Source organism: Acomys russatus, chromosome 31, assembly GCF_903995435.1.
Source record: "Acomys russatus chromosome 31, mAcoRus1.1, whole genome shotgun sequence".
Lineage (NCBI taxonomy): Eukaryota > Metazoa > Chordata > Mammalia > Rodentia > Muridae > Acomys > Acomys russatus.
In genome coordinates this window covers 17,854,419-17,873,251 of record NC_067167.1, presented here as the reverse complement: position 1 = coordinate 17,873,251, position 18,833 = coordinate 17,854,419, and the positions used below count along the sequence as shown (strand labels likewise).

The 18,833-nt window shown below is 45.0% G+C and overlaps 1 protein-coding gene across 1 annotated transcript in view; it reads left to right on the top strand.

Moving 5' to 3' along the window:
• Plxnc1 (plexin C1) overlaps positions 1–18,833 on the top strand; it is a 153,200-nt gene that overhangs the window by 48,212 nt on the left and 86,155 nt on the right. The window contains exon 5 of the mRNA XM_051139846.1: positions 15,306–15,420. Within this exon, the coding sequence (XP_050995803.1) occupies positions 15,306–15,420 (115 nt within the window). The remainder of the gene's footprint in view (positions 1–15,305; positions 15,421–18,833) is intronic.

Here is an 18,833-nt window from a genome sequence, read left to right as displayed (position 1 = left end):
ATTATGCGTCTACCTTCCTTCCTTCTTTCCAGTTGAAGACGTGCCCTTGTGCAGATCTCAGGCTTAAAGCCTGTGCAGTGACACTTCTTTATGGTCCAGTGCAACTCTAATGCCAGTGATAATGATAATAATGGGATTTGGGGGGCAGCCCCTCCTCCTTGTGTGAGGACCCCATTGTGCAGACTAATTGTATAGAAGCAAGTAGGACAACTGTCTGTGGGGTGGAAACAGTGGGGAGCCGAGTGGAATATGTTGTTCCGGCCTTGGGGCGTCCCTGAATGACCCTGGCATAGCTTAACCTGTGCATCTGGGTTATTGTGAATGCTGGAAGAGGCTCGGGGACCTACCCGAACTAGAATGGGGTTTGGAGCCGCGCTGAGTCCCCTGGGCACTTTATCCCCTTTGTTAGTTGCTGGAAGAGCTATGGGCTAAGCCTACTGCGCTGACTGGTTTTGCCTGTCAACTTGACACAAGCTAGAGTCATCAGAGAGGAAGGAGCGTCAGCTGAAGAAATGCGTCCATGAGATCCAGCTGTAAGGCATTTTCTCAATTAGTGATCAGTGGGGGAGGACCCAGCCCATGGTGGGTAGTGCCAGCCCTGGGCTTGGGGTCCTGGGTTCTATAAGAAAGCAGGCTGAGTAAGCCATGTGAAGCAAGCCAAGTAAGTAGCACCCCTCCATGGCCTCTGCATCAGCTCCTGCCTCCAGGTTCCAGCCCGGCTTGAGTTCCTGTCCTGACTTTCTCCAATGAGGGACTATGATGTGGAAGTGTGAGACAAATAAACCCTCTCCTCCTCAACTCACTTTTTTGGCCATGGTGTTTCACTGTAGCAGTGGAAACCCTAATCGCAGGAGCAGAAGATAAAGAAACACTAAGACGGCTGTGAAATTCAGCTCCACTGTTGGCCTCTTAGACAGTTGGCAGTGGCTGTGCCTACCTTTTGCAGAAGCCAGTTTGGTTTCTTTTTTTTTTTTTTTTCCTCGAAGAAGCATGCAACTGAGGACCTCAGGCCTCAGCATCCCAGTACTTATCAGCACCATCTCTTTTACTGATGCTGACTTTCACCAAGCCCCATTAAGAGCACCCCTTCTAGTAAATAGATGTTTTAATGTAATGGAGATTTTTTCTTTCTTTCTTTCTAAATGACCTTATGTGAGGCAGGGCACTTTCTTATTGATTGGTTTTTTTTTTTTTTTAATTCCTCAAGTGTTTTCACTTGTCTCTGTGACCTCATGTTTGTCCTGTTCCCTGCAACTCCTCCACAACTAAACACAGCATTCAGGTCTGCATCTCGAGGTCTGCTTGCCTGCCCGACTTGGTTTTTGCTTTTATACAATCCTGTAGTGCTAGGCTGTTTGTGTTCTGCTATTTGGAGTGTGCACTGTTTCTGATAGGCGAGGTGGGAATTGATATGATCCTCAAGTGAGAGGGCTTTGGTATTGCTGCCACATAGTCAGTGTTACGGAAACGGCCCTACAAGCCTAAAAGCTCCCCCAGTGACCCAGGGAATGCATAAGATAAAAGTAGCACCCAGACCTTCCTGAGCCAAGAGGCACCATTTTCTCACTTTTATTTCCACACTACCTAGTTTTTTTCTTGAACACCTTCCTGGCATTCTTCTTCTGTATAAGCTCCACACTGGAATTGAAAAAGCAAAAACTTTTAGTACACCCGTCACTCGCTGAAGAACTGCATGGAGGGAAGGCCACAGATCCCTTTTGTGTGAGTGTTTCCCTCTGCAAATGTGTTTTATGTGTGCTAAACAGGTCCAAGTTTCAAGACAAAGACTGATTTTCCACCATGCCTGTTAACAGGCCGACCTAATGAACAAAAAATCAATAAAACGACTTAGGTTGGTATCATGGAGACAGGGACAAGAATTTAGACCCTTTAAATTTTAATTCTCACTTCAACTCAGCTAACCTTTTGTTGAACACCAGAAATGGGCCAGATCCTTTACTGGATTCCAGGGGAAACAAAGATGAACGAGGCTGTGCCTTGGAGAAGCTAAAAAATTAGCGTGGGAAGTAGACAGTCAACCAGGACACTCAATAACCGCTGCTCAAGATACAAGGAGACACCCAAAAACTCTTTTCTCCTGGGAGATGGAAGAGCTGTGAAAGTCTTGTAAGAAGACTTGGCCTGTACATGCCTTTGTATGTAGGAAAGCACACTGGACATTGAGCCAGGATAGAGAAGCTATGCAAATGGACATCTGGTCAACCTAATTACTCAGATTCCTATCTAGCCATTAGTATTTTGTATTAGCATTTGTTTAGTTAATTAAGATACAAAGTTTTCTGACTCTGCCATGTGAATTATTGCTGTCTTAGTTACTGTCTTATTGCTGTAAAGAGACACCATGGCCAAGGCAACTCTTAAAAGGAAACATTTAATTGGGAGCTTACACTTTTAGGTGGTTAATCTATGATCATTATGGCAGAAAACAGACGGGCACGGTGCTGGAGCAGTAGCTGAGAGTTTCACCTCCTGACCCCCAGGCAGCAGGCAGACACAGACAGACAGATTGAGCCTGGTCTAGGCTTTGGAAACCTCAAAGCCTATCCACAGTGACACACTTCCTCCAACAAGGCCACACCACCTAATCCGTCCCAAACAGTTCCGCCAACGAGCATTTAAGCATAAGAGCCTATGGGAGCCAGGATCACTCAAGCCACCACAATTTCCCAGTCCAAACAATTGGGACTTGCTTCCTGATGTCTGTAAACTGGAATTTCGAGTCCCTCAGGAGAACACTCAGCAGGAGGTCAGGGTTGGCGCAGCATTCATGCTCGTCCTAACAACTTACAAAGCACAGTGCCGTGCATATCCGAGGCCCTCAGAAGGCTTGTAGCAGGAGACTTGTTTAATTTTATGTACCTTATAGTCCCCAAACTTCTTGGCTTGAACACTAACATCTTGACTTTGAAAATCCAACATAGCTTGTATTCCCCTATATAGACATGTCCTGGGAAAAGTAACATAGTATCGCTTTGGTACTTATGATAGTCCTACTATGGAAGACTTAAAAAGTTTGAACAATTCAATACAGTAGAAAGAGTATGGGGACAGTTGGCAGGCACCATGCTAACTAACCTCCCTGTACCTCTGTATCTTTCAGTTTGACATGGAGGTGGTAACAATGATGCCTGTTTCGTGAAGGGAAATGAGTTTTCCCACTGGCCTTAGAAATAGTGCCAGATCCATAGCAGTGGGAGGGCACTGTGGTTTGAATGTGTCTCCCCATAAAAGCCTGTGTTGAAAACAATCTATGGCACAACAGTGCTCGGGGGTAGGACCTAAGGGGAGGCATTTAGTGTTATGAGAGCTCTACAGTCATGAATGGGCTAATGCAGTTTTGAAAGAGACTCGGGCTGCAATTCTGACTCCTTACCATTTTGTGCACACACACACTACCTCCTCCATTGCTGCCATAGGATGGTGTAGCAAGATGGCTCTTGCTGGATGCAAGACACTGGCCTTGCATTTCCTACCCATTGGCGCTATAAAACATAATAATAAATTTCTCACTCATGGCGTTCTGTCACGGGGCACAAAGTGGTCTAAGGAGAGGGGCTCCTTGGTTAGCTATTGCGCTATCTATTGTGAGGGTCAGCATGGAGTAGCAGATGAGAACATGGTCTCATAACCTCATCCTGCTTGCTTCAGTGTCTCAGTTTCTCCATTTACTAACCATGCCTTAGGAAAGCAATGCAGAGTCTTGTGAAACCGGTGTTCCCTATCTGTTAGTTGGGGACAATTATGATAGCTACTTTATAGGATTTTTTAAAAAAAAGATTTGTTTATTTTATTTATTGCATATGAATGCTTTATCTGCAGAAGAGGGTATCAGATTACATGATAGATGGCGGTGAGCCACCATGTGGTTGCTGGGAATTGAACTCAGGACCTCTGGAAGAGCAGGTGGCGCTCGCTCTTAAGCACTGAGACATCTCTCCAGCCCCTATAGGGTTTTTTTAAATAGGGTGTGTGTGTGTGTGTGTGTGTGTTCAGAATAAAGTAATCAAATCATGTGAAAAGACATTGCCTGGCATGCCAGATATTTTTGCTTTTTTTTTTCCCCCAAATCTAGATTCCCGTGTTATTAGCATAGTTTTCTCACGTAGACTGACTTGCAGATCCAGTGATGAAGATCCAGGTTTTTTTTTCTTCAGCTTTCTTAGCAAGTTATTTTGGTCTTGTATTTTGGCATTCTCCGCTCCCGACTCTGGGCGCCTTTAATTCAGAGTTTAGTTTGTCACAGTGACTTCCTATTCTCTTTCATTTAATGGAGTCTGACTCCTTCATCTCGTGGACTGGCAACTGTAATGAATGTCACCCGACTCTGGAGATCACCAGGTCCCTCCTTTGTGCTCTGTTCCTTTCCCAAAGATGTAGACCTCTGTTGCAAATCACTTAGCAAAGGACCTTGGGATGCTCTTGGAGAAAACCACCCCCCTTGAGGATGCAGTTGCCCATATGAGAGGAGAGAAGCTGGACCGTTGGCTTCTTAAAAGTTCTCTGATACCTTATCAGTATAGGATCTTTGGAACAGGTCACACTCACCCCACGTTCAAGCCAATTACCTGATATTTAGTTATCGGATTCCTTCAGGGACTGTCTGCTCTTGGTGAACAATTAGATTAGGAGATGCTGATGAAATTCTAGTGGCAGGAAGTGGGAGTTACATTTCTCGGCTCAGAGTTTCTATTTCAAGGTTGAGTAAGTGATAAATTTTTTACTGAGGGGATTCTAGCCTGATAGAGGCAGATTTTCCAGGTTTGCCCCCCTCCCCCACCGCAGCCCAGCATAGGGATGGGCAGTTCACCTACCTGGAAAAACTTCAGGTTTCAGGTTCTCAGAAGCGACTCTTCCTGTCTTTTATGTTGGCATGAAAACAATTAATAATTTAAGCTGTGCCCATTTTAAAAAAAAATAGAAATGCTATACAAATACAATACAATAATAATAAATTTAAAAGTCGATCCAGTTGGGCACCGTTCCCAGACTACCAACTGAACAGAGACACAAATAAGTAAAGAAGAAGAAAAACTGCTATATAATGCAAATGGCTGCAACCTCCTTGTTTTCTGCAACTCTTTTATTATAGAAATATAATATCAAGGCTGCATTATGAGTAAATAGGTTTTGTGGCCTAACCTGGAAAACCTAATCACTGCTTATAATATTATTTCTATGGAGGAAATATATTTTATATTATAAGCAAATGGTTTGCAAGCAGGCTTTTTTTTTTTCTTGTGGGGGTGGGGAGCACAATAGGTTTTTCAAGACTGGGTCACCAGGGTTTGAATCTTTAGCATAGCTGGATACTCACATGATGAAACGCCAAGGCCTCTTAGAATGCCCCAGTGAAGGGATTCTCTCCCAACACCTTGCTGTGCTTTTCTATCTTTTTTAAAATATATTTTATTAATTTATTCATATTACATCTCAATGGTTAGCCCATCCCTTGTATCCTCCCATTCCTCCCTCCCTCCCATTTTCCCCTTACACCCCTCTCCTATGACTGTGACTGAGGGGGACTTCCTCCCCCTGTATATGCTCATAGGGTATCAAGTCTCTTCTTGGTAACCTGCTGTCCTTCCTTTGAGTGCCATCGGGCCTCCCCATCCAGGGGACATGGCCAAATATGGGGCACCAGAGTTCGTGTGAAAGTCAGACCCCACTCTCCACTCAACTGTGGAGAATGGCCATCGGGCCTCCCCATCCAGGGGACATGGCCAAATATGGGGCACCAGAGTTCGTGTGAAAGTCAGACCCCACTCTCCACTCAACTGTGGAGAATGTCCTGTCCATTGGCTAGATCTGGGTAGGGGTTTGAAGTTTACTGGACGTATTGTCCTTGGCTAGTGCCATAGCTTGAGCAGGACCCCTCGGCCCAGATCTGCCCATCATAACGTTCTTCTTGTAGGTTTCTAGGACCTTTTGGATCCTTCTATTTCCCCATTCTCCCATGCTTCTCTCACCTAGAGTCCCAATAGGATGTCCTCCCCTCTGTCCCACTTTCCTGATAAGTTAAGACGTTCATGAGACATGCCCCTTGGGCTAGTGCTTTTCATCCTAAAGGCTGCCTTGCCCTGTGTTCTTTGGTACCTGAGACCCACTTCCCCTGTCTTGTCTCAGCCTAGGCCACACTTTCTAAGTTCTGTTGAGACCCCAGGAAACTAGGAGACACTCTGAGAGACCTTATCCTGTACACTTTATAAAATGGTGGTTAGAGTCCTAGAAGGCTGTAGTGCTGGGGCCGGGGGGGGGGGGGGGGGGGGGCCAAGTGTGTGGTTCTGAAGCCAGACTTCTGACATTTGACAGCCATGTGATGGTGTGTGCCTCTGACCTCACAGAACAGTAGTTCTCAACCTGTGGGTCGTGGACGCCTTTGAGTATCAAATGACCCTTTCACAGGGGTGACCTAAAACCATCAGGAAACACAGACCTTTACATTACATTCATAACAGTAACAAAATCACAGTTATAAAGTGGCAACAAAAGTAATTTATGGTTGCCAGTCACCACAACAGGAGGAACTGTACTGAAGGGTCACAGCACTAGGAAGGTTCAGAACCCCCAGCAGTGGTGGCGCACACCTTTAATCCCAGCACTTGGAAGGCAGAGGGAGGCGGATTGCTGTAAGTTCCAGGCCAGCCTGGTCTACAAAGCAAGTCCAGGAAAGTCAAGGCTATATAGAGAGACCATGTCTCGAAAAACAAAACAACAACAACAACAACAAAACAAAAACAAAAGCCAAGAAGGTTCGGAGCCGCTGTAAAGAAAGGAGGAGGTTGTGAGAACCAGCTCCCAGCATCAGTACTGTCACATCCATCTCCAGGTCGGGTGGTTTTTCAGCATTATTATGGACTATACTGATTTCTTTTTATCTGGGAAGCAAACTCACTACATCAGAGTTCTTTCTGAATCTCAAACAGCAAGCCTAGATGCTCCCTGTTTGCCACTTAGGAGCTGGGTAGCTTGGAACACCGTTTTCTGGGTTACAGATGGGGGAGGTGGTCCATTTCTTATATATTCAAGTGGCAGTATTAAGTCTATTATTATTTTGAACAAATTGAGCTCTATAACACATTTAAAGTAAACTGAGAACAGACGTCTTAAATAGTTGCATCCACTAATTGTTACCACATAAAGAGTTTTTCACCTAAGGGAAGCTTCTTTTTTAATTTAAATTAACTTTTTTTTTCCTTTAAGAATCTTTTCTTTGCATTTGGACAATTTTATGTTCTAATTTTCAAATAGATTCATATCTACTTATTGACATAATCATATAGGCATGAGATCTAACTAGGAATAGGAATAAAATAAAACTGTATTAGAGTTTTGTAGAGGAACAAAACATATGTATGTATGTGTGCATGTTTGCATGGATGATGGATGGATGGATAGAGGGAGGGATAGATGGGTGGATGGATGAAATTGGCTTCATTGAACTAGTATAACCTCTTTCTCATACCTGAGAACCTGGTAGATACTTGGTCTTTGATGCTGCGTGCCTTGGTAATTAGAGTAATCCCACAATGGCTGTCTCACAGTGGGGAGGTTGAGAGCCCAGTGGTTTCCTAGTCTACAAGGCTGGGTACTTCAGCAGTCTCTGTCTGTTGCCAAAAACTTGGGGGGTTCATGGAGAGCTGCTAGTCCCCAGTCAAAAACAACCGCCCCAGAACTGCTGCTTCTAAATCTACGGCACCAGAGGCAGGTGAATTAATTCAGTGGCAAGAGGAAAGACCAAGTGAACACAAAATATCCTTTTTAATTTGGGCTGCTACCAGGAGGTGCCTACCCCCTCACACATTTGGGGTGGTTCTCGCCAGATCAATCAAATCAATCAGGACAAGGCCTCCTGTGAGGCTTTTTACTCAGATGATTGTAATTTGTGACAAGTTGTCGTTAAAGCCAGCCATCACAGATAGTGATTGGGATCTTCTGGCTTTCAGATTGATCCTATTGCAGTTCAAACATGTCCTCTGCAAAGCATGTGTTGTACAACGGAGTTGGGGAGCGTCGGGAGCTGAGGGGGGCTGGGGGAGGAGCTTGTTGAGGGTGGAGCATGCTGGCGTGGAGCTTTGTTGGGGTGGGGGCCTGCTGGGGTGGGGCTTTGTTGGGGTGGAGCATGCTGGGATGGAGCTTTGTTGGGAGTGGGGCCTGTTGGGAGTGTTTATGAACGAGGGCTCTGTCATCTGGAATAGATTAATCCGGTTATGAGCAGGCTTGAGCTGTGACTTCTGTCTTTTGCTCTTATCTTTTTCTTATCCTTCCACCATAGGGTGATGCATCAAATGCATCCTTGCCAGGTCTAGGACCCTAGCCTTGCACTTCTAGAACTACAAGATAGATAGATAGATAGATAGATAATAGATAGAGCGATAGATAGAGCAATCTGTTCACCAACTACACAGTCTCCAGTGTCCTGTTATAATTATACAAAATGGACTTAGACCCATAATTGGTACGGAGAAGCAGGTCTGATAATAAAGTCAATATTTGACAGTGTGGGACTGGCTGGGAACTGGTCATGGGTAGACACTAGAAGAATCTGGGGCGTCAGGTTTGGAAAGACCGCTTAGCAGTGTGAAGGGTAATTCCTTTAAAAATATTTTTTTTATTTTTACGAATATGTCAATGTATGTATGTATGTATGTATGTGTGTGTGTATGTATGTAATTGTGTATGTATGTATGTGTGTGTATGTATGTGCATATCTGGTACCCACAGAGGCCAGAGGAAGGAGCAGTATACCAAGAAACTGGAGTTACGGGCAGACGTGAGCCATCTAACTAAACCCAGGTCCTCTGTAAGACTGGCAAGTGCTCTTCGCTGCTCAGCCATTTCTCCAGCCCGCTGGCAGTAGTCCTGATGAGCACATAGAGATCAGCAATGTGGAGAAAGCCTGGGGTTCTTAGAGATTTTGGGCATGGTTGTGGCCAGAATATTTGCAGAAGTATGGAAGGTGGAGGCCTTCTGACGGGGCCTCAGGTGGAAGTGAGGGACAAGGATTTAGAATTAGAAGCCTTCTGTATCCGTTCCTGTTCTGTGGATGTGCTAAAACACCATGGCCAAAAGCAACTTCAGGCAGATCGCTGTGAGTTCGAGGCCAGCCTGGTCTACAAAGCGAGTCCAGGAAAGCCAAGGCTACACAGAAAAACCCTGTCTCACAAAAAAAAAAAAAAAAAAAAAAAGAAGAAGAAGAAAAAAAAAAAAAAGAAAAGGAAAGGAAAGAAAGAATATTTTATCTTACGGTTCTGGAGGGCTAGTGTCCATCGTGCCTGGGATTGCAGGAGCAGAAAGGTGGCTGGTCACATGCCATCTGCACACGAGATGTGCATGAGGTCAGCCAAGGACCCTGCATGGACTGGATCTAGGCCCCCTACACAGATGTAGCCAATGGGCAGCTCAGGCTTCATGTGAGTCCCCTAGTAAGGAGAGCAGGGGCTGTGTCTGACAAGTACTCTGTTGCCTGCTTTTTGATCACTTCCCCCTGGCGGGCTGCCTCGCCACAGGGGAAAAGGACGCGCTCAGTCCTAATGAGATTTCATGTGCTGGAGTGGGTTGAGGGGAGACAGGGAAGAGCCTGGAGGGGGCTGTGATTGGAATGTAAAGTGAATAAATTAATTAATTTGTAAAAAGTGGGTGAGGCTGTAAACCCTCAAATCATCTCCCTTGTGACATTCTTCCTCCAACAAGGCTCAACCTCCTAAGTAACCTCTCCAAACTGTGTCACCAGCTGGGGACAAGTGTTCAAATACATGAGCCTATGTGAGTCACTTCTCATTCAAACCACCATGTTGTCCTTGTTAATAACTGTCAAGAGAATGGCTGGGCGTGGTGGCGCACGCCCAGCACTCGGGAGGCAGAGGCAGGGGGATCGCTGTGAGTTCGAGGCCAGCCTGGTCTACAAAGAGAGTCTAGGATAGCCAAGGCTACCCAGAGAAACCCTGTCACAAAAAAACAACCCCTCCCACCCCAAAAAAAGAATAGTTGCCAAGAGGTTAGTGGGCCTGTGGCCATGTCTTAGGACTTTGTGACAGATAGATCTAAGGCCTCCAGTGGAGGGTTCCTAAGGTAAATATCATCAAAGGAGCTGCATGATTGCTTTGTATCGAATATAGTAAGATGTGAAAGAATAAAATAATTTAAACACAGTCTGTAACTTAAAAAAGAAGGGGCCCAGGGAGGCAGAGGCAGGTGGATCCCCGTGAGTTCGAGGCCAGCCTGGTCTAGAAAGCAAGTCCAGGACAGCCAAGGCTACACAGAGCCACCCTGTCTCGAAAAACCAAAAATTAAAATTTTAAAAAAAATTCAAAAATAATAAATTAAAGAAGAACGGGAGAAGCTTTGGACAGTTCTAGCTGGGCCTATAAGGAATGGAGAGGCATTTTCAGAAGATGAAGTTAGTTATGTGGCCAAGGACCATTTATAAGGAATGCCCACAGTCAACAAGAGTAACAGGAGAATAGCCCCGAAGACGTTCTTCAAAGCAGCTTGGGCCCTCCAAGCTGAAGCTTCCAGAGAGGTTCCCTGAGCGCCTTAGCATTCACTTTCCAGGCTGCTTTGGGGGCTCGGCTCCTTGTATTCTGGCTTAGTGCTCCTTGGCTGTCCAAGCCGTGGCTCATGCAGGCCTAAGCTCGGACTGACTTTCTGGTGGGTACATGTGGTAGACACCGATAGCATCTATTTGATAGCAGTTTTATACCTCTGCAGAGTTCATGAGCTAGGAAACTACGGTGACCTTCATCTAAACTCAAGAGGCTATCACAGGCAGCCTGGGAGCCCATGAGAAACTTGTTATGGGGACAAAGGGAGTGTGTCTAGAGAGCCCACTACAGCAATACCTAGAACGCCATGGGAACGGGGCAGTTTCTGAGACCTCAGGATTACATCAGTACTAAAGCCCTCCAACTACAGGTACAAGACCCAACTTCCGAGACCTGCTAAGTGGTCTGATCCCATCCTCACCTTAGAAGCAGAGCAGCCTGAGTGGCTCGGTGACCCTGTGCCAGGATCTGGTACATGGACTTAAAGGAGATTATTCTGGAGCCTGACAACTTAATGTTGTGCTGTAGACTTACATGGAACCAGTTATGCATTTCTTTATCCCTAGCTCTTCTGTCTCATCATCGTATTTTGGGAGCACACACCACATTTAGTTTCAACACCTCACAGCTGGGCATGAGTTTGTCTCAGGATGTACCATACCTGTGGTCTCACCCATAATCACTTTAGGGGAGAGGCTAGATTTTTAAGCTGGTGTTGGGCCAGCTAAATCTTCTGGGGCTGTTGAGATAGAATGAATTTTCTTACCTGGTTTTGTTTGGTTTGGTGTTTTTGGTTTTTTGAGACAGGGTTTCTCTGTGTAGCCTTGGCTATCCTGGACTCACTTTGTAGACCAGGCTGACCTCGAACTCACAGAGATCCCCCTGCCTCTGCCTCCCAAGTGCTGGGATTAAAGGCGTGCACCACCACTCCCGGCTCCTAACCTGGTTTTCATGTGAGAAGGGCATGAAGTTTTAGGGCCAGATGTGGCTTGAAGGTGTCTTTCAAAAAAAAAAAAAAAAAAAAAAAAAAAGCATGTTGGAAACTTAAACCCTAGTGCAGCCACGCTAAAAGGTGAGGTGGAGATTAATGAGGCACTTTTCCACCAAGAGAGTTCCACCCCCATGGATGCTTACAGCCACTCTGAAAAGGAAAAGGCTGGAGCCCTTGGATTCAGTGTCTTTTCAGACATCCTCTTACGCTGCTACCTTCTTCCATTGAGTGACAACAGCCAGAGGCACCTTGCAGAGTCAAGCTCCAAGTCTTGGCCAAACCAGCTTCTTAAGAAATAAATCTCTATTCTTTATAAATAATATGGGTCTGGGGGTTCTGTAAAAGCTGCACGAGTTCTGTAAAAGCTGCACGGAATGGAATAAGGTAGACTTTTAGAAGAGGAGGGGCCAATGTACTAGCCTAAGCAAAGAGCACATATACACACCCTGACATTTTCTCCAGGATACACTCAGGCTAAGATGACTCCCAACGTTCCTCCTATCCAAAATGACCTGGCAAAAACGGAAATGAGGCTCTTGCTTGTAATTCTAGTACTTGGAAGATGGAGGCAGAGGAATCAGACATCTGAGGTCATCTTTGGCCTCCTACATTGTGATTTTCAAGGCCACCTTGGTGTACATAAGACCCTACAGGGGGTTGGTGGGGGGTGGGAGGGTGGGGGGTTGGTGAGGGTGGGGGGTGGAGGGGGGGAGAAGCATAGGGAAGGGAGAACCTGCTTGTCACAAGTGGTGCGAGTGGCTCTCTATAGGGGAGCCTCACCAAATGCCGTGCCTAACAATGATATTTCCATGTCATTCCAGGGATGGCTTGAGGATTTATTCATTTGGCCTCTTTTCCTTGATTGATCCACAAGACTAAGGAATAATTTTCAAAAAAAATCATCTCGAAGCCCCTGGTTTTGTTTACTTAGATGTAGGAGATCTAAGCTATGCCCTCCTTCCTTCAAAAATATGCAATTTTACAATCTGCAATACTTGAGAAGCAATAAGATACTGTTGTTGGTTGACCATCTGGTTACACATTCTTGATGTTGTGGTTTGCTTTTCTTTTTCTTTTCTTTTTTTTTCCCTAAACTGCCAGAAAGAGAAGTGAAGGGCAAGAAAAGAGAGTTTAAAAAAAATTTCAGAAATGGTTTTCTTATATAAACAAAGAATTTATGTTTAGATGTGTGACACCACTAGGTTTTATTTCTTGGAGAACAGGGACTGAACGGCCCATTATGTATGTTGTCTTGCTTTCTTTTTTTTTTTTTTTTTTTTTGGTTTTTCGAGACAGGGTTTCTCTGTGTAGCCTTGGCCATCCTGGACTCACTTTGTAGACCAGGCTGGCCTCGAACTCACAGCGATCCGCCTGCCTCTGCCTCCCGAGTGCTGGTATTAAAGGCGTGCGCCACCACGCCCGGCTTTTGTCTTGCTTTCTTTAAAAAAAAAAAAAAACCTAACTAACCTTAACTCCTAATTTGATCTTCAGCTCCAAACTTTTGGTTTATGTGAAAATTAGTCTTTCTGCTGCAAAGAGGAATCAAACATAAGTCACATCTCTAGAAAGTTGGTTCACCAGCAGAACAGACCTATAGAGATTTCATATTTCATTAATTCATTCAGACATATTCATCGAAAGCCTCGTATTTGCATCTCGTGCTGGCAGATGCTGAGGGATTTGCTAAGGAAACATGAAAATACCGTCCCTCCCTTTCAGGGGCTTAGCGCTTCTCTGGGAGAAATGGCATGGACATATGAAACAGTTAAGTTGTAACTCAAGGCACCATATGATTAAATACCAAAATGTGTGGTTCCGACGAGAAATGCTATAGTTCAGAAAAGGGAGTGATAAGTCTGTGGCACTCCGGGGTTGGTTTTTTCTTCCCCCCTGCCTACAAATTGGCAAATTGTAGCACTATTTGTATGAAATATTTTACACTTGTTTTTTTGGCAGCCTTAGGCCTTGACTCCCAGTCAACATTAAGAGGCTGCAAAAAATATTTGTACTCCAAGCTCTGTGGAATTGGCTTAATTTTTCTCCCCTTCTTTCCTCTAGGCACAGGAAGTGCCCTGATACAAACCAGAGGGCACAGGAGAGGCAGGGAGTATTCGGCAGCCATGATCTTTTTCAGATACAAATAAGGAGCCAGCCTTGTCATTCTCTGTGCTCCAGAGCCGCAGCACTTGCAAACTCCCTCTGACATTGAGAGAGGTTTAATTTGAACTTAACGTCCGTGACGGACGAGTGAGGCATCATGGGTCAGTTAGATTTATGGCCTTGGAGAATCGCTAATGAAAGCCCCTTTGGTTATGAAGCTGGAAAAGGGGATGACACAAGTGTAGGGGGAGTTGGGACACATATGTGCTCCCAGGGAGCCCACGTCTCTGGTAGGTGACAAGCTAAGAGTACTTGGGGGTGGCGGTTAGTGAAACTCACCGACTTCCTGTTCTGTATCTGTCATATTCAAATGAGCACAGAAACTCAAAGAGAAAAGCCACAAGGCCTAGATGGTTAATAATTAAAAAGAGGATGAAGAGGAAGAAGAAATAGAATCCTTTGGAGTCAGCTGTATTGTTTGGGCCCGTTCATAATTGCACTGCCCCCTCAGTGATGGCTGTCACCATTGAGATGTGTTGGCATCTCGTGAATTAGGAGTTTTTAGTTTTCTTTTTTAAATTCAAGGTTGTTCACTCACGCTCACATTCATTTTAATCTTCGTGTGGATGGGGTGCAGTACGGTAAGCTACTCCATATTGGTCCCTGGAGCGTCTGTATGGTACAGCCCTATTTGAAGATTATGTTGGTACTTGGTATTCGTTCTCATTGGATTGGTGGCCCATCTGGTAAGTTAATGTGACCTAGAGTGACATCCAGGAGGGCAGTGATCACAGTTTGAGAGCATCTGTTTATCAGTACATGGCCCTGGCCACATCTTATGATTTCTTTGGGCCGTCCTCTGAGCTGGCTGACCTGGGAAAGTGGCCTTGCAAAATGTTTTGCTCATATCTTTTGATATAATTTGGTATCTGTCTAAATAAATGTTCTGGAGCAGATGGTTACGGAATGTCTTATCATATTCTTGGGCAGACTCTGCCCTTGAAATATTTTCATTTAATCGTCATGTTGTAAAGCACAGAACAGTAGCTTTATTATTATTTTTTTTTTTTAACACAAAATGAATCACTAGTAGGTTGGTATTCTGGCTAAATGCATTGCAGATCTACATTGTATACAAAATGTAAACCTTTTCTGGGCTGTTCTTCTGAGGGATTTCTCCATGGGAACTTTTTATCTGAGTCCATGCGAGAATGTGCTTTGGATGGAAGTATTCACAATGTCCTTTCAAGAGATAGCCCAGGAGGTCAACATGTTGTCAGCGTTTGTCCTCTGTTCCCTGACTTGATGAAACACGAGCGCGCGCGCGTACACACACACACACACACACTCACACACACATACATACACATACATGTACCCCCCCTCACACACACACATCTCTATTTCTTTGTTGCTTCTCATGATTTTAATGTCTTATCCCTATTATCGTTCAAGATCAATAGCTCCTATATGAAGTGTTTTGTACTGCTGTTATGAGAAAGTTGTAATGAATGAGTGTATGTATCTGTGTGTGTGTGTGTGTGTGTGTGTGTGTGTGTGTGTGAGAGAGAGACAGACAGACAGACAGACAGACAGACAGACTGAGACTCAGTTTATCAATTGGTGTTTTTTGTTCTGATTTTGTCTTTTAGGTGCACTTTTCGAGAAGATTGCATACATGCAGGGAGCTTTGAAAACTGGCTGGATATTTCATCCGGACCTAAAAAGTGCCCTAAAATTCAGATAATTCGAAGCCTCAGAGAGAGGGTAAGAGGAAACACTCTTATTTGTCTTTATGATATTGTCTTATATGATACAGCTTCCTTCTGGGTATAAAGAAAATCTTTTAGTGATGAAATAGGGTTAGTGACAGGACTCCATTCATTCCATTGCTGAATGGCAAGGGCCTGCCAGATGCCATCCGTCTGCAAAGTGCCAAGGATGCAGTAATAAACCAGTCCTGGCGCAGCCCACCCTTACGGAGTTTGTCGTCTTGCGAGGTAAAGGCTGACCTTCCGTGGCTGAAACCAAAGAGATGGTGCTTTTTTTTTGGATGAAGCAGAAATACACCTTGATTTTTTTAAAATGGAGAAAAATAAGTTCAGACTTGGATTTTAGCAGATCCCTGCAATGTGGGATCTCTGTGGGATTTTATCCTGATCAACCAGTCTTCATATGGCTGTGTTCGGTCTTTGAACAACTGCCTGTGCAGGCGTCAAGCAGTGGGATGTGCCGAAGTGAGTCCCTTGGAAAGCTCTTGACACAGCACGAGAGGCAGGGCGCAGTGAACACACAGGAACAGAGCACTCCCTGGTGCACGTGCCCACCGTGCCCCGAGAGGAATATACTTCCTTGCATGGTGCTGTGAGAAGAAGACATTTTCTCCCTAATCATGGCTTTTGTGTTACGAATAATTGGACAGAGTCCCCGTCAGCAGCCGGTTGACCTGTCTGTTGCACTCACTGTGTTTTATTTGAATGCCACATTAACAAGGAAATGGGCCACTTTCTCTTTTCACTCTGCCATTTCAAATAGCAAGAACCATGCCACTTAAGATGATTTAACATTTAATAAAGGAAAGTCAGAGCATTTAATGAGTGGTAAATAATAAAAGAACCAAGCTTTCAAGTCATGACTTATCAGAACTCATGGATTGAAAGTTCCTTGCTCTTCTCACTTTCCGCTGTCCTCTGGGGTGAGGGTGAGTCCCAAAACTCCTACCAGCTCCCTGCCAGTGGGTCAGATTCAGGGGAAGTGAAGTTGAGCCATGCATACATAGGCGTAGTCAAATTCTTTTCTTATTGGTCTAAAAACAAAACAAACAAACAAACAACAACTGGCTGATGCGTTGATCTCCTTAGGACTCTGGTGCATGGTTAAGGTCATGCAAAGTGTTTTCCCTTTGTCATCAAAACAACCCTTAAGGATGATACTGTACCTTAGCATAGTAAGAAAAAGTAGCTTGTAAGGGCTGTTGTTAGCTTACCCATCTAGGGGGTGATATAACCAAATGACATCTAGAACATTTCAAAACATGCTTAGACCGAGTCAGGAGCAGTAGAGCACACCTGTAGTCTCAATACTCAAGAGGCGGAAGCAGGAGGATCTCTGTAAGTTTGAGACCAGCCTGGGTTCCATAGTCAGTTTCAGGCCAGCTAGGACTGCATAGCGAGACACCGTCTCAAAACAAGACAAAGCCAAAACAGCTTGCACACAGCCAACCACTAGCCCTTTCTCCCCCCAACCCTGAGTCCCCACTGTGGTTTACCACAGGGCCTAGCGGAGTCTTCTCCCACAGCTGTTACATCACAGTCTACAAATCGGAGATTAAGAATTTAGAAGCCGGGCGTGGTGGCGCACACCTGTAATCCCAGCACTCGGGAGGCAGAGGCAGGCGGATCGCTGTGAGTTCGAGGCCAGCCTGGTCTACAAAGAGAGTCCAGGACAGCCAAGGCTACACAGAGCAACCCTGTCTCGAAACCAAAACCAAAACCAAACCAAAACAAAAGAATTTAGTTAATTTTCAAAATGTACATTTTATTGTCTTATATGTGCTTGTGTACGCCACAGAGGACTAGTGGGGTGGATTCCCGTCTTCCACCAGGTGGGGGCTGGACCTCCAACTTTGGGCTATCAGGGTTGACCACATGCTCCTTTACCTGCTGAACCATCTCCTCAGCCCAATAATTTGGTACTTTGACTTCAGCTACTCTTTGAAACTGTCTCGGCACTCCTCCTCCTCTTCCTCCTCCCAACCAAGCTGTCTCAGGGATTGGACTCAGACCTTATGGATACCAAAGGCAAGCACTCCACCTCGGAGCTGTACTCCCTGGCTCAGGATTGAGGGTTTTTTGTTTGTTTGTTTTGTTTTAGGGTTTTTTGTTTTTTGGTTTTTCAAGACAAGATCTCTCTGTGTAGACCAGGCTGGCCTCGAACTCACAGTGATCCGGCTGCCTCTGCTTCCCAAGTGCTGAGATTAAAGGCATGCGCCACCATGCCTGGATGTTTTTGTTATTAAATAGTATTGATAAGACTGATTCTCACCCCCCTTTCCCTTCTCCTGCTCTTCCTCCTTTTTTCTCCTTTCCTGCGTCACCACTCAGCCATCTTCCCAGACCTGACTCCCCTTGATCGTGGTGTTTCAAAATATTTCTTATTCCGTGGCCATCTGTGACTTACCTGAAAGCCTCGGGTCATTGTTCCAATAATGCCTGACCCTTACCTAATAGATGGCAATCTGTGCTTGTCCCCAGCGTAATCCATTAGCTAAGGCCAAAGAGCACTTGCTAGCTGTCCATCATATGACTGGTAGGTAACATTCTAGTACCTCTGGAGGTACAGAAAAAAATAAAAAGTTATAGAACCTTGGTTCACAAGAAGCATTCTCGCTTTACACGAAACAGCTAGAAAATAGGCTATCTTCAGCTTCACCGAGGAAACCATAATTAAAAGAGTTAATTAGAGAAGTCCCTGTTAGTCTAGGAGGGGTTTCTCTGAGGTTTTTGTTGAGCAAATGGAGAAGAAAAAAAAAAAAAAAAAAGAAGCGGAGCGTGGTCTGCTATTGACCAGGAGTGTCCAGTTTGTGCACGTGTGCCTCTGTGTGATTACTTGAACATCCTATTGGTCAGGATCCTCTAAAGAAACATAATTTAGAGGTAGAAAAGGAGGAAAGGAAAGAGAGATAGTGTGTGTGTGATGACGTGAGCGAGGATGTTTTACAGGCTGTGGTCTGGGTAGTTTAAAAATTGATGTCTCCCAACCAAAAGGCCGATGATCTGGTGGTTGTTCAGTCGATGAGACTGCACGTCTTTAAAGTCCTCATCTGGTGCTGGAATCTCAGGGAAGTTCTAGAGAACCGCTGTTATTCGGTCTCCGTCAGAAGCAGGCTGTAATAGCAGCAAAGGAGTACCTCAGCAACAGGATAGATGAACTTGCCAGCAAGAGTGAGGACACGTAGGCAAAAAGCAAGAGCTTCCTTCCTCTGTGTCCTTTCACAGGGGCTGCCACCAGGATCTGTGGCTCAGATGTTAGGTGGGTCTTCTGACCTCAAATTCAGGCAAGAAGACCCTCATAGGTGCGCCCAGCCGCTTGGGTATTAGTTGGTTCCAGATGCGGACAAGCTGACAGCCGAGATCAGCCATCACAGGCATGGAAGTTAGTATGGAGACGTTCATGCTTGA